This window comes from Olea europaea, chromosome 1 (assembly GCF_002742605.1).
Source record: "Olea europaea var. sylvestris chromosome 1, O_europaea_v1, whole genome shotgun sequence".
NCBI lineage: Eukaryota > Viridiplantae > Streptophyta > Magnoliopsida > Lamiales > Oleaceae > Olea > Olea europaea.
In genome coordinates, this window is record NC_036237.1 from 18989449 (window position 1) to 19005683 (window position 16235).

At 32.9% G+C, this 16235-nt stretch overlaps 1 protein-coding gene across 2 annotated transcripts; it reads left to right on the top strand.

Annotated features, from left to right (window-relative positions):
• Positions 1-7952: 7952 nt before the first annotated feature.
• On the top strand, positions 7953-11226 carry LOC111396486 (probable inactive receptor kinase At4g23740). Of its 2 annotated transcripts, none has more exons than XM_023022914.1 (3): positions 7953-8263; positions 8566-9855; positions 10334-11226. In XM_023022914.1, exons 2-3 carry the CDS (start codon positions 8640-8642, stop codon positions 10996-10998), a joined length of 1881 nt encoding a protein of 626 aa, XP_022878682.1. In that variant the 5' UTR covers positions 7953-8263; positions 8566-8639; the 3' UTR covers positions 10999-11226. The 2 variants fall into 2 exon arrangements, with proteins under 2 accessions (XP_022878682.1, XP_022878687.1); XM_023022919.1 differs by having other exon boundaries at positions 8604-9855.
• The last annotated feature ends 5009 nt before the right edge of the window (positions 11227-16235 follow it).

Below are 16235 nucleotides of genomic sequence, written 5' to 3' on the forward strand. Positions count from 1 at the left end.
AAAGCACGAGTTACTTTGAGGTAAAAAAGTCGACGGTGCCTAATCTCCTTGGATATCGTCGGCCATCGTTCTCATCAATGCGATGACCAGACATGTCACACCATCCCTCACTGCCCTAATTCACCAATCCCTAGAATCCTCCTAAGTGGTATCCGCTTTGCTTCGATCAAGTGCAGGACGTACTACTAATTGATTCCCGACCAGTTTGACCAGGAAAGAAAAGAATGGAAAACAAGCAAAGTGAATTCCAATGATTCGAGATCTGGGGATAGCGCATTGAGCTAAGTAGCAGAAATGAGACCTAAAGTGTTGACGCTTGTCTACTGACTCCTCTATTTATAGACTGATATTCTATGATGGACGAAAGAAAGCCTCGAGCTCTAGTAGCCGAGCCCTATGAGAGCTAAGCTCCTCTTTTGGCTTAAGAAAGATGATCGTAAAAACGAGATCTTTCATCAGCCAGGCCAGACCAAGTGACATACTCCAGATAATGGCCCTATGTCAGTAATAGTCAGTTAGGCAATTGAGTGAAATACACTTGTGGAATCAACATGAGTTAAGCATTTTTTGAATTACCTTTTTCTGTATTAGTTGAAGCTTCTTTTTCCAGAATCAATCATTGTGGGTTTGGGGATAAATGTCAGAACCATTTCTTGATTCCGTTGAACCTTCACTTCAGTGCCTTTGGCATTTAGTCATTCCTTTCATTGATCGGATAGGAGTTTTCACTTCTTCTCTTCCTTTTGTTATTAGCTTCCGCTTCCTCTCCTTCATGACTTCCACTTTCTTCGATTGGATGTCTTAGTGTCTTTTTGAATGGATGTAGGATCAACTCTTATCTACTAAGTTAGAAACAAAACTATTTCTACAATATTTGCATTGTAATGCTTAAAAGTGTCTAACTTTGGTTTTGTAATGTTTTTGTAAAGATACTAATGTATATGTTTTAACGTGATATTTTATACTAATTTTTATAATTTAACCGGTTCAATGTAAGTTAATTTTTAGTTACTAAATCATGGTTTTAAATCGAATCAAATTGAAAAAAAATGGTTTTATTTAGAAAGTGAAGTGGTTTGATTTGATTTGAATAAATAAATAAACCGCTTTAAGTAATTTTATTTAAAATTTGCTACAAACCATCTATGTCAACCATGTTCACCCTTACATAGGTAAAAGAGGGTCTCAATATTATGTGAGCTTGTTCATTGTCAATAAATTAGAATTGTCTAATAGTTTGTTACTTGATTTTGTTCTTCCATCGTATTATCAAGAAATATATTATACATTGGCTTGTAGAGTAGTGATCATACAAGATCTCAATGAGAGTGCACATTAAGGGATTACGATTCACCTCAGAATGAGTAATTTTAAAATATTCAAGTTGGTAGAGATATTTCAAATCGACGTTATAAATGAAAAATAGACATATAAAGTTTCATCTAGATTTAAAGACCATGTAAAATATGTTGATTGAACAAAATTTCTATTTCCCTCACAAATTTCAATGTGATTTTATTTTTATTTTAAGCAAATAAAAGACATACAAACAAAAACAAAGTTATTGAATTGTAGATAGAACAATTGAAGACTAATTTTAATATTGTTGTCTACTTATTAGACAATAATATCACGTAATTCAGAAGTCTTTAAACTTAGCGCCTTGTTTGGCCTTCATTATTTGAACTTTTAATGGTTGGTATAATTTTTTTTAAGAATGTGTGGTTAATAAATAAAAAATTGGGATTACTTTTAATATTATTTTATTGGAGAACATATGATTGATAAGAAGAGAGAGAATGAATTATAATTTTAATGTGGGTCAAACAGATACTTAAACTCCATTTGGAACGAATTTAAAAAATAATTTAATATATTAATAGATAGCAACTAGTGATGGATAGAAGTATAATGGGCCTGTTTGAACCCCATTATTCTCCAAAAATGCATTTTATAATAATGATTTGATGGAGAATATGTTAAAAAATAGCAAAAGATTTTGAATTTGCGTATAATATTATTTTATTGAAAAATGTATGATTGAAAATAAAAGAAAAAAAATATATTTTAAAATGAATGGGGATCAAACAAGTGCTATATATAGGTCGATCACTGATATGTAATGTGTCATCGAAATAAAAGTTGACCAAACTATTATTAGTTTTAATTTTTTCTAAGGGACCCACTCCTTTCTATTTATTGTTGATTGGACCTTAAATATTTATAATCTTAAGATTCTTAACCACTTCAATTTTGTCAATCATGTCTATTTGACAAACTCGGCGAAGAAACTCCCTCTGCTGCTCATTAAACTTGAGATTAAGAGTGGTTATGAGGTCATATTAGTAGCATATGTTGATGCTTCCCTCAATTCTGTAACGGGTTGATGCAAATTCTAATTCTTGTCGATTAATCCAGTTAATAGCGTCAACTAACTATATAACACAATAGAAAAAGAAATTCATATTCTCACGATTTTATTCAATACATATTTATGTTTGGAATAATGAAATGAAAGAATGCAATGTGATGTGATGAAATGCAACTTAACAACTTCGTGTTGTATTGTGGTATCCAATGAAATAATGAGCGTGAGTTTTTAATTATTAAACGAAATGAATACTCTATAATAATGATTGTACATTCTTGAAAAATTGTATGGTTAACAGTGTCATTTTCCCTTCTAATGTGCCTCATAATTCTATGATAAATATACATACATAAAAAGTTATAGCTAGGAATTACATGCCTATGAAATGTAAGTACCTAAATGACGTTGAACAGTTAGGTACAGTTTGAAATTATTTTTTATTTTTTTGTGCAATAAGGAGTAGGCATGAAGATTTTATATTACACTTCACATTACATCGTGTAAATATGGAAAATAAACAAATGTTGTACAATAATGTTGATGTGCATTGCTCTATCATCTAAAATCCTCATACAAATGCAAAAATCAAAATCAATGTATTATGAGTGGAGTGTGATGATTATTGATTATCACAGGAAAAATAATACATAGCATAATGTCTATTACCTGTGTTAACCAGTCTTCATGACTATTGATTATCACAATTCTATCCATACAACCAGTTTAGTGGGTTGTAGGATGGATAGCATACAAAGCATTTGAGGCAAAGTGGGAGCACTTAGTTGGAAAGCGTATTGACATATCTATCCAGATTGGAAATTTTACAATTTTATATATATCAAGATACTTTCTTTAACGTCTAACAGTAACTTCCAAGTGGCTAATTTCACTTGGGCACGACAGACTATCAAATGAACAAATGTTAAAGATTCACTTGCTACCAAAGTACAAAACTCCATTTTTCATTTTTTGGTTAAAAAATCCCTGCCATTGTTGCAGCTTCACGATTGGCTTGGTTCCTAGTGAGACTCTTCGCAATGATTAGGGGTTACCATCGCAAGTTCTTAACGGCTGTAACTGTACTGGGTAATTACAAATATGGATGTAGGCTCGAAAAAATCTTTATATTGTATGAATATTTTGTCAAACCATTTTGGAGTCGATTGACATTTAGGGTTTCTAATCTAGGCTGAATATACTTGAGCACTATTTGAGAGTTGATTGAACAGACGGAAAGAGATAACGAATGAGATAGATTATGATTTTTGTAAGAATGTTTGAGAATGTGTTGGAAGGCAGATGAACGAAGATGAGATAAATCCGCTTTGATTTTGTGATGACAACTTTTTGTCCGTTAATTACTTCTCTAATTTTAAGGAGTTAGGGGATTTTATGGTTTTTAATTTTACTTTAAAATTACAGTATTCATGGAATTTAAAACTTTGAAATGTAAATTTTGAATATTTATTTATAAACATATGCTAGACGTAATTTCCACATAACATTTTAATCAACACTAGAATACGTTATATGACTACATGCTTTTCTTTTCCTTCTTAATTCACATTTATATTAACTAAAAAATTGCCCACATAAATTTAGATGCAACTCTATTTTCTCATTGCGATGCTTAAATAAAAAAATTGTAAAAGTGTAAGGCTGAACAATTAAGTCGTCAAACTACAAACCGAGCCGAAAAAGCTTTCTTAAACATTTTGATTTTGAACCAAATAAAAATCACTTTAAAGTGTTTTGATTTAATTTTAATTTTTGCAAATCATTTCAAACCATCAAATAGTTTTAAAAAATTGAAAAAAATTAATAAAATTTTATTTTGTCCAATTTAAAATAACACATCCCATTTATAAAGATGCATTCATATTAGACTCAACCCAATTAAATCCAATACATGGTCTAATGAAAACTCAATATTTAATTAGTCAATTACAATTCCCAATTAACTAATTAAACCATATCCAATTACCTATCAATCAACACAATTGAGAATACAAGACCCTCAAGTTGGCTAAAGTGCTTTTGAAACATATCGTCTATTGTCCATCACAAATTTACACCATTTATTTTCTTTCTACTAATAATTTTTTTTTTTTTGGGATTTCAACTTAATTTTCTAGTTAGTTTACTCAATATTTTTGGTAATTATTTGCTATGTTTATTGATAGTTGTGTTGTTTTGTTCTGATTTGTTCTGGATTCCCTTAAACTTTTAGTTAAACACTATTTTTTTTTTATTTTTTATTCTGGATGTTACTATATTTACTATTGATTATTTTTATTATTATCTTAGTTGCTAAATTTTACTGTTAATTGTAGTGGTTTCATTATTATGTGTGATTCTTCAATATTTGGTATTATTGTAGTTGATATTTCTATTTATTTATTTTTAGTCATTTAATATCATTTAACTATAATTAATAATACATTTACTACATTTTTATTTTTGTTTATAGAATGAATCATGTGTTACAATTGAAGATGTTGTACTAATTAATATCTACTAAGTTAGAAACTAAACTATTTCTACAATATTGTTGTTGCATTGTAATGCTTAAAAGTGCATAACTTTGGTTTGTAATGTTTTTGTAAAGATACTAATGTATATGTTTTAACGTGGCATTTTATACTAATTTTTATATGGGCGTTTGACACCCATTTTTATGGAAAAATGAATTTTAAAATGATAGATTGATAGAGAATGTATGGATGAAAAATAAAGAAATTTTTTTGATTTACATGTAATATTGCCTTTGTTTGACCCTATTTTTGTCAAGAAAATGCATTTTTGAATAGTGTAATGATGTGAAATGTGTGGTTAAAAAATAAGGAAAAGTTTTAGATTTTCGTGTAATATTATTTTATTGAAGAATGTGTAGTTGAAATGATGTCAAAATACTGTTTAAGAATATATATTTTTAATAAAAAATGGGGCTCAAACAAAGAATTTATTTTATTGAAGAATGTGTTGTTAAAAAAAAAGAGAGAAAAATGTGTTTTGATAAAAATGAGAATCAAACGGGACCCCTTGTTCAATGTAAGTTAATTTTTATTTACTAAACCATGATCTTAAATCGAATCAAATTGAAAAAATTGGTTTTATTTAGAAAGTGAAGTGGTTTGGTTTGATTTAAAACAAAAAATAATAATAAATAAACTGCTTTAAGTAATTTGATTTAAAATTTGCGACAAACAATCTAAGTAAACCACGTTCACCCTTACATAGGTAAAAGAGGATCTCAATATTAAGTGAGCTTGTTCTTTGTTAATAAATTACAATTGTCTAATAGCTCGTTACTTTATTTTGTTCTTCCATCGTATTATCAAGAAATATAATATTAATATACATTGGCTTGTAAAGTTGTGATCACATAAGATCTCAATGAGAATGCACATTAATGGATCACGATTTTCACTTTAGAATGAATAAAATTTTAAAATATTCAAGTTGATAAAGATATTTCAAGTCGACGTTATAAAAGAAAAATAGACACATAGAGTTTCACCTGGATTTAAAGACCGTGTTAAATATGCTGACTGAATAAAATTTCTATTTCCCACACAAATTTAGATGTGAATTTTTTTTTTTTATAATTTTAAGCAAATAAAAGACGTACAAACAAAGTTATTGAATTGTAGATAGAACAATTGAAGACTAATTTTAATATTGTTGTCTACTAATTAGACAATAATATCACGTAATTCAAAAGTCTTTCAACTTAGCGTCCCATTTGGCTTCCATTATATATATATATATATATTTTAAAAGAACGTGTAGTTAAAAAATAAGAAAAAATTCGGGATTACTTGTAATATTATTTTATTGGAGAATATATGTCTAGTTTCATCTCTTCTCAGCCAGTTGCTCAGCTCTGTTGTTGGTCGACACGATCAGCTCAGTGTAAAATAAATAAGAGAAGTGCGTGATGCCGTAGACAGACAGGATATATCACATTTTTGACTTTAACTAAGGAACCAATCAAACACCCACCCCTATCCCAAACTAAGGAGTTGTTCATTGGAGGAAAGTGTTTATGGAGCTTCATGGATCAGCCCGCTGTCCTGTCATTGATTAGAAGAGAGAAAATGGATTATAATATTAATGAGGGTCAAACAGATACTTAAACTCCATTGGGAACAAATTTAAAAAATAATTTAATATATAAATAGATAAAAACTAGTGATGGATATAAGTATTGTGGGCCTGTTTGAACCCCATTATTCTCCAAAAAATGCATTTTAGAATAATGATTTGATGGAAAATATGTTATTAAAAAATAGCGAAAAATTTTGAATTTATATATAATATTATTTTATTGAAGAATATGTGATTGAAAATAGAATTGAGAGAATTTTATTTTAAAACCAATGGGTATCAAACAAGTGTTATATATAGATAGGTGGATCATTGATTTGTAATGTGTCATCGAAATAAAAGTTGTAAAAATTTTCCAAAGGGACCCACTCCTACTTTCTATTTATTGCTGATTGGACCTAAACATTTATAATCTTAAGATTCTTAACCACTCCAATTTTGTCATCATGTCTATTTGACAGACTCGGCTAAAAAACAACTTCTTGATCAAACCTTTCTTCTTGTAAGCTTAGGTGAACGAAAAATAGTCTCAGATTAGAATTTTTATAGCTGGGTTGGTAGGGATTAAAATTAGATTTTTTAGAGAGTGTGATAGAAGTTTATGAAATGCGTGGTTGAAAAGTTGTGAAATTCATGAAAGATGTGATTAATATTAATTGTTTGATTTTGATTTAGATTAAAATTAGAATTTAATCCGTACCAAACGGGCTCTTAGAATAGATTAATTTTTAGTGGATTCTGATTTAAAAAAATGAAGAAATATATGATTGAAAAGTTGTAGAACTTATAAATATGTAGTTAAAATTAATTGTTGATTTTCATTTTGATTGAGATCAAAATTTAAATTTTAATCCCTATCAAACATGTCTTATTTTCAAAAAATATATTTATTCGAAACTTTATCATTCATACAATGAATTAGCCCTTTTTTGATGGTCATTATAAAAAGAAATTGAGGAAAAATGATATTTTGAATTATGATTTTATGGTGAGCACGTGGTGAAAAAGTATGAAAAAGTTTTAAATTTATATGCAAAATATTTTATTGTATAAATACGTAATAAAAATAACTATGAGTTTGGCCCTCATTCTCTTTTGTTTTTCTCATATCTCTTATTTTCAACTATACAATCTTTCATAAAATAATATTACATGTAAGTCGAAAAATTTCTTTTTTTTTTCAACTACACATTTAAACAAAAATATTAATCCAGACATAAAATTTGGAAAAAATAAGAGCCAGACAAGGGCTATAAGAGTTTTCATCTTTCATTGATCCCCATTATTTATAAAATATATTTTTCTTTCTTTTATTTTTTCAATCACAAAATTTTTAATAAAATAATATTATACGTAAGTTCAAAATTTTTTTCCTCATTTTTCAACCGCAAATTCTTTATTTTAAAAATGTATTCCCTAAACAAAAGTGGAACAAAAGGTTCCTTGCATTGCACTTGATCACCGATGCATATTACCCAAGCTACCTCACGTGCAATTTCCTTTGTTCGCGCGCCTCATAAATGCATGAGAGCGCTCTAGACATTGTATATCTTTTCCATTCTCTCAACACTTTCAATCATTTATTACTGTGTCCCCAACCCCCATTTCAATCCAGCACCAACCAGCACGTTTTTCTCTCTTCTTCTTTACGTATTTATTTCTTTTGCTCTGAATTTTAAGTTTGTAATTGTCTTTGATTTGGAGTTTATGGGATTGAAGGTTTTGTTGATTTTCAGAATTTTGGTTGGTGGTGTGTTGTAGCAGAGGTTTTGATGGTGACTGGTGAGTGTTTGACTGTTTATTTTCTACTGAATTTGAGATTAGTTGCTGGTAAAATTTAGTTTATTCTGTTTAATTCATGAAAATTGTAGCATGTTATGAACAACCCACCGAAGAAATTGGCTTTTTCTATTTAATTCCTTTTTTCCCCTATTAAAAACTATTAATTATTAGTGGGGTTGGTTGACCTAATGTATTAGGAATATTAAAACAAAGGGCTATGAATTTGAGATGGTAACATGTGTATTAAGTATAAATTCCGTTTCACTATTTAATTATGCTTCTTTTGGTTTTGAAATCTGTAGAGAGATGGCTGAAATGTATAATTTTATTTGAGGGCTAGGGCTTTCAGTTTGGATCTGGGGAGAGTGAAAGGAAAATGGGAATCAAGTTATTTTTTGAAGCAATTTTTCTCTTTGGAAGTCTTTACATGCTAGCAAGAGCTGAACCCATTGAAGACAAACACGCCTTACTTGATTTCATCAATAATATTTCCCACTCGAGGAATCTGAACTGGGATGAGAGAACTTCAGTTTGCAACAATTGGACTGGTGTCACGTGTAATCATGATAATTCAAGAGTGATCGCTGTTCGATTGCCTGGAATTGGATTCCGTGGCCACATTCCTTTGAACACTCTTGGCCGCTTATCGGCACTTCAGATCCTGAGTCTGAGATCTAATGCTTTTAGTGGTCCTTTTCCAACTGATCTTCTGGAGCTTGGGAATTTGACTGGTCTTTATCTTCAGTTCAATAATTTTCAGGGTCCATTGCCATGGAATTTTTCAGTTTGGAAAAATCTTAATGGATTAAATTTGTCAAACAATGGTTTCAATGGGAGTATTCCTTCTTCAATTACAAATTTGACTCATTTGACTGCTTTGGGTCTTGCTAATAATTCTCTTTCTGGTGATATTCCTGATCTGAATATCCCTAGTTTGCAACTATTAGATCTGTCCAACAATAATCTTACTGGAGTTGTGCCTCGGTCTCTTCTTAGATTTCCTAGTTCAGCATTTGTTGGCAATAAGATTTCACCCGAAACATCACAGCCTCCAGTTCTTCCCCCCACAGCCCAACCCAAGAAGCATTCTTCAAAATTTAGTGAATCTGCCATACTGGGAATTGTAATTGGCAGTAGTGCACTAGCATTTGTGTTGATTGCCTTGTTGTTAATTGTTACCAACAGAAAGAAAGCAGACGAGAAAGCGATTGCAGTGAAGTCAGAGAAGAAGGAAAAATCCCTCAAGAGGACAACTTCCGAGCGTCATGATACGAATGGAAAGCTTGTTTTCTTTGAGGGTTGTAATCTTGCATTTGACCTCGAAGATTTGTTTAGGGCTTCTGCTGAGGTGCTTGGGAAGGGAACATTTGGTACTACATATAAGGCAGCACTAGAGGATGCAACCACTGTTGCAGTAAAGAGATTGAGGGAAGTTAGTATTGGAAGAAAGGATTTTGAGCAGCAGATGGAAGTTGTTGGAAATATCAGGCATGAGAATGTGGCTCCGCTGAGATCTTACTACTATTCGAAGGATGAAAAACTCATGGTATATGATTTCTACGATCTGGGGAGTGTTTCTGTATTGCTACATGGTATGCTAAACATGATAATCTCTATTTTGTCTCTTAATTTGACTCAATCAATCAAATTTACAAGAGACAATCTCTATCTCTCGTCTTTATTTTTATTTTTTATTTTTTAAAATGTGGCTACAATCTACTTCAGGTAATGTCATCTGGCTTTAACACGCTAGACTAAATTATCATAAAGAGAAGTACTACAGGATTCACATATTGGTCTGATCAAATAAAAAAATCTGTTTAATCTTATGCTCTCCCGATCTGTTCAATTTTGCTCAGATTCTACTGTATGTAAGCAAAAGTTGCTGTGCTTTATAAAGCCATAATTAACTTTAGGTAAAGTCTTGTTCTTTTAGCATGCCAGGCTAAATGATCTAAAATTGATATAATTTTGTAAGGACAAAACTGATACAATAGGTCAGTTTCTGAACATTTTCACCACTCCACAATGAATTGGGACCTGAAATCTGATTTTTTTTTTTTTTTGTAGCAAAAAGAGGTGAAGATCGGATTCCATTAGACTGGGAAACACGGATGAAAATTGCAATCGGTGTAGCAAGGGGAATTGCTTACATCCACTTACAGAATGTTGGGAAGCTTGTTCATGGAAACATAAAAGCCTCAAATGTATTCCTTAACTCACAAAAATACGGTTGTGTGTCCGATCTCGGCTTGGCACCATTGATGAGTCCAATTACACCACGAATAATGCGAACTGCAGGGTATCGTGCCCCGGAAATAACAGACACAAGAAAGGTATCCCAGGCATCTGATGTCTACAGCTATGGAGTCCTCCTACTTGAACTTCTCACTGGAAAGTCCCCTGTCCACGCTGTTGGTGGTGAAGAGGTTATCCACTTGGTCCGGTGGGTCCACTCTGTAGTTCGTGAGGAATGGACTGGTGAAGTGTTTGACGTCGAGCTCTTGAGGTATCCTAACATAGAAGAAGAGATGGTAGCAATGTTGCAAATAGGCATGAGTTGTGTTGCAAGAATGCCGGAACAGAGACCCAAAATGGCCAATGTAGTAAAAATGGTTGAGGATATTAGAAGTGTCAATACAGACAATCAGCCATCTTCTGAAACGAAGTGGCCAGGTTCAACACCAAGTTTAATACCACCTGTGGCTCAGATTGGATCTTCTTCAGTTTCATAAATGGTTTCTTCTTTCTTGAATGTAGTTAATGTTATATAGTTTTCTTTTCCCTGTTTTTTAGTTTTCTTTTTGAAGTGTTGTATTCTCCAACTATTCATTAGGAAATTGTTGGTCACATTGTTTGGTTGTTTTAGTAGTTTATCTCCTTGAAATTGTTTTACCGACATTGATTTATAACTTGTTGCGTAAGTTGAAGAAAAAGTAGTATTGTTTATTGTAATGTTTTAATCTTGTATAGTATTACTTACTAAACATGCCTTGTCAACAGGCAGTTTATATCATTGTTTATTTGTGCATATCGTTAACTATGACTGGCTCAGAATCAACATTCTCATACACAACAAATTGGATTATGCTTTAAATATTCTATAATTCTGGTGTTGATCATTTTCAAGAATACCAATTTTCCCCGGAGGATTTTCAGGGCTGAAGCCGGAAGATAGACGCAGATGTGACAAATCTGACAAGCTTGGAGCTGTGATTTGGAGAGAGTAACTATGGCAAATGTTTCATGATCGGACCCCAAGCATCAGCTCTATATTGTCTGATTTGAGTTTCGATTCTCAGGTCCATGATGTACTTTTTGATTTTTCCAAATCCGGAGGTTCCCCTCCACATCATCGGCCATCTCCACCCGCACCTGAAAGGTCCCAGAAGAATGAAAAATCTGTTGAGAATAAGGTGTACCTGCAATGTGACATGGTATGTAAAACACCTTTCTGGTCCGACATTTTTATATTTATCTCAAGAAATATTTTAAGTAAACTAATTGTTTTAAGCAGCAAAAGTTGTTTTCTTGTGAATATATGCATTTGTTTGGACATATAAAAATAAAAAGAGAAATTGTACCATTTACTTATGGACTCGTTGTTCATTACCATGTCCTAAACTCATGAATCAGTTTGTTCAGCTCGCTTTATATTTCTTTTGTCTGTTGCCGATAGTTCATTTTAACAACATATACATTGATTAAGATACATAATGCCTTTTTAGTGGTATCTGTCATCTGTATCATATAGCAGAACGACACATTTTATGGCCTAAGTGGCTATGCTGATAGGGAATGATTCATAACTCAAGCGGGTTTTCTTTTCAATGACGGAATTTCTACTTGAAGTCATGTATCAAATGGCTTCTACAGAGATGCTAGAACTAAGCGTATCGTTGCTAGGTTACTTTCTGGACTTCTTGTGCATAACCTAATTATACCTTAGAAGTAGTTAATTGTAGCATGCTCATTTTTAACACTTGCTATCACTCATCTGCCCAGAAAAAAACTGCAAGAGTCGAGCTCAATTGGACCGAAAAACCGGACTATGAATTGCAGCTGGTGCAGCAAGGGGTTTCGTTGACATTTATATATATATTGAGAGTTTTAAATCTTAGTTGAGAGCATTGAAATTTTATTGTAAACACAATTGTTATTGACTATAGTGGATCTGTGGTTTTTTCTCGTTTTGAGTTTTCACGTAAATTTTGATGTTCTTTATTTTATTCTTGTTTATTTCATTATTGTCATAATCTTCTGGTCAAATTCGCAACAAATGGTATTAAAGTGTTTCTGATATCTTGTTTGTTCGTATCACTTTCAATGACAGACTTGTTGCTTGAAGCCATGTATCAAATGGCTTCTACAGAGATGCTAAAATTAAGCATATCGATGCTAGGTTACATTCTGGACTTCTTGTGCACAACCTGATTATACCTTAGAAGTAGTTAATTTTAGCATGCTCATTTTTAACTTTGGTAAATTAATATTAATTAAAAAAGTACTTACACACTGACAGTCTCAATTTTTTTGTACTTTACGTACAACGGCTGAAAATTGATTTTACATTCATGCCTAAAATGACAAAATTCCAAATTACAACACTACCCATAATGGCACATAAGACAATTTTTTGTTGGGAGTTCAAAACAATTTTGAGGGTAGTTTTAGAAGCACATAATTTTGTATTAAAGAAAGGGTCAATTGTACAACGTAAAGAAAGTGATAACATTGCATTTCTTCACTTGAGGGCCCACTTCACTATAGACAACATTGTTTTCCAATCAAAAAAGTGTAAAACGAAAGCTAAGGCCAAATCCAGGGGTGCCACCATTGGAACAGCCATCCCTCCAATAAGGGGGCACCGAGTGGAGCCCCTGGATTTGGCCCTGGCTTTAAGCCTGGCCAAATAGTACGGTCCGTCAAAAAAAGGCCGTCAAACAGAGGCTTAATTGGCTGAAGTAGTGAAGATGATGAAGGATATTAGTATGATTAATAGAAGAAATAGCCTTTGGAAGAAGCTTTTATTAATTTTCTGAGGGTTGTAATCCTGGTTTTGGAGTTGAAGATATTTTTAGGGCTTCTGAGGTGGTTCTTGTGAAGGGAACATTCAGAACTCCGTGCAAGGCAACACTGGATAATGGAATTTCAATTGCTGAAAAGAGATTGTAAAATGGGAATGTCACAACTCACAAATAAATAATTTCAGCAGCAAATGGAAATCATAGGAAGAATTAGGCACAAAAATATTGGTTATTAATGGCATATTCGAATTATGTTTTGTTAAATTAAATACAATATCTCGACTTGGTGTATATGACCTGTGAATTTCGGAATTACAACCCTGTTATTTTTGTAATTAAATTTCTGTTGTTTCCTTATACTAATCCCACTTTGTTTCACACACTACTCCGTTTGATTCCATTTTTAATCATTAATAATTAAAAAAAAAAAAAAACTGGAACTCTTTCTTTCAATTTTTATGACTTGCAATCGGAACAGACTAGCAATCAAGTGAAATTCGTTAGTGTATGTATTGTTGATAAGTAATAAACTTGATGAGTTAAGAGTATACTCCCATAGATAATAAATTTCAATTCAAATTTACTAGTTTTGTATTGAATTCGAATTCGAATTATGTGACGAAAGAGTTTTTTATTTTTTATTTTTTGTAATTTATTCTAATTAAATCTTAGAAATAGGAAAAGTTGTTGCTTGTATCAAATTATGGATGGTTGTATGGGACTTATCTATTTCAGTTCTCAATTATGTTATTTAGTTCCATTTACACGTTTTTGACAATTGATATTTAATGTATTTAACTTTTTTTTTTTTCAAAATAAATTAAGTTTATTCTAATCACAACTCAAGTCCATTCCTAGTGCAAATTCGAATGATTAGTGTTGATGTCAAAATTAGTAAGGATAATTTTGAACCAACTTTAAGAAAAAAAGCGATTTATGCTTAAAAAAGATCATAAAGATGTCATTTTAGTGTGATTATGCCATAAGTTGTTATATGAATTCGCTCCCTTTTTACAAGAGTCCTATTCAACTATTTATATATAGTTTTAGCTGAAATTACATCAAATTAGTCAAATTAACAACAGTGCCGAGCTCGGAACTTGGTTAACCAAATTCTCATGTGATTGGTCGATGAGGCCGGTTGTCACGTGTCAATGTATTACCTAAGTAATGATGACCTGTAAGGGGTTGGAGTTCAAGGACTTGGAATTGGTTGTTCCGGGTGGCGACGACGTCACCTGTGGCAAGTGTATCTGATTGATAGGGTGATGTGATGAAATGTAATCATGATTTTTTCTAAGATAACTGCGGGTAACTCCGACCTGAGGGTGTGGGCCGAACTTACATTTAACTGAGGTGGAGTTAGCGAACTATTTATACTAGATTGGAGTTCGGATGTCAATAGTTACCCCCCAGGTCAACTCTACCGTAGGGGGGCTGACCTTAGTGATGCTTTCTCCAAGAAGTATATTTGTTGCTGTGACAAGTGTCATCTTTTGAGGTGGATGACCTGTATGCCATTTATAAGTAGCTTCTTCAACAAACTTGGCTAAAACTACGTCATTTTGTCTCCCAGATTTTTGAACCGTTGATATTTTCCCTCCATTTCTGGATGAATGGCTCAGATTGTGCCCTCTCGTCTTCTCTTTCTTTAAATCCCTTTTTGGCCAGTCATTTCTCCTCCTATTTCGCTGATTTTACTTTCTCAAATATTTGGGCGATTTCCTGAGTTCGTATTTCCGTATTCGAGTGAGGTTGTGTTCCCAGTTCGTTTCCCAGGTATCCTTCTGTTCTTATCTGCTGTCTCCTTTCAGTTTGTGCTTTGTTTCCTAGTTTATACATGAGTTCGGACGAGTCTAGAGTTCATTCCTAGGGCAACCAGCAGGAAGAGTCAGTCTCCTTCTCGACGAGTTCATCTTCTAGTTATAGGGAAGTTTTTACGCCCATTCCTATTTTCGTAATTAACCCGACTGACTTAGGGCGTCCTGTCATGGACTTAGGACGTGAGGGTTCCAAGGAAGCATGTAGATCCAGTAAGGATGTTGACAAGAGTAATTCTGGGAAATGGGGGGCGAGTTCTTATAGGTCGGTTGTGACAGGGGATGTGTTAGCTAGCTGGTGAGCTAAATACACCATCCCTAGTTTCGTAGTTATGATATACCAAAGCCATCTGACCGAGCTGACACTCCTCCTGAGGAATGTGTTGCTCTGAACTCGGCTATCCTTCAGGCCGGTCTTAGGCTTCCTTTTCCTAGGGTGATTCGTAAATCCTTTCTTCCTGGGGCATAGCTCCCACGCAGCTATGCCCTAACGGGTGGCGAACCTTAATAGCCACCCTTATTTTGTGGAACCAAATGGAGAATCCAGAGTTAAGTGTCCAGTAGTTCGATTCTCTGTTTACTTTTAAGGAGGATGGGAAGAACTCGGGTTGGTGGTACACAAGCGTTAGGCCCAGGACGAGAGGTTCTCTGGTGTTAGATACCCCTTCCTCAATTAAGAAAATGGAAGGAAGAGTGGTTCTATGTATCGGGGAAGTGGCAGTTTCATTCTGTCGAGGTGAATAGGGAGGACGTGGTTCCCAAGCTCTATCAATCGTTATGTAAGTGTCTTTTTGGATTTTAGTCTTTTAGTAAGGCGTATGTTGACGAAGTACTGACCTCGGTATTTTTTTCTTTGTGCAGATTACAAGAAGGAGACGTTAACCAAGAGACGAGTTGAGGTAATAATCATTACCTAAAAAGCAAAGGTCTTGTAAGCTTGTAATCTTAGATTCAAACTTATACCAGGCCGGATTGTTGCAAGTACGAGCTTCAAGTTCGGCTACATCTAATTCAGGTAATATTTTGACCTTCATTCGCGGTTCTGATTTCTTTATGTATATACATATTTACTGGGCATTTCATTGCTTTCTTAGATCATCAGGACAAGATGCAGGGCTACAAGGC

Bases quoted from the DNA above. Each gene is read 5' to 3' on its own strand.
- LOC111396486 (XM_023022914.1), top strand. From the start codon at position 8,640: ATGGGAATCAAGTTATTTTTTGAAGCAATTTTTCTCTTTGGAAGTCTT. The intron at 9,856-10,333 runs GTATGCTAAACA...TTTTTTTTGTAG, and splicing joins TGTTTCTGTATTGCTACATG to CAAAAAGAGGTGAAGATCGG.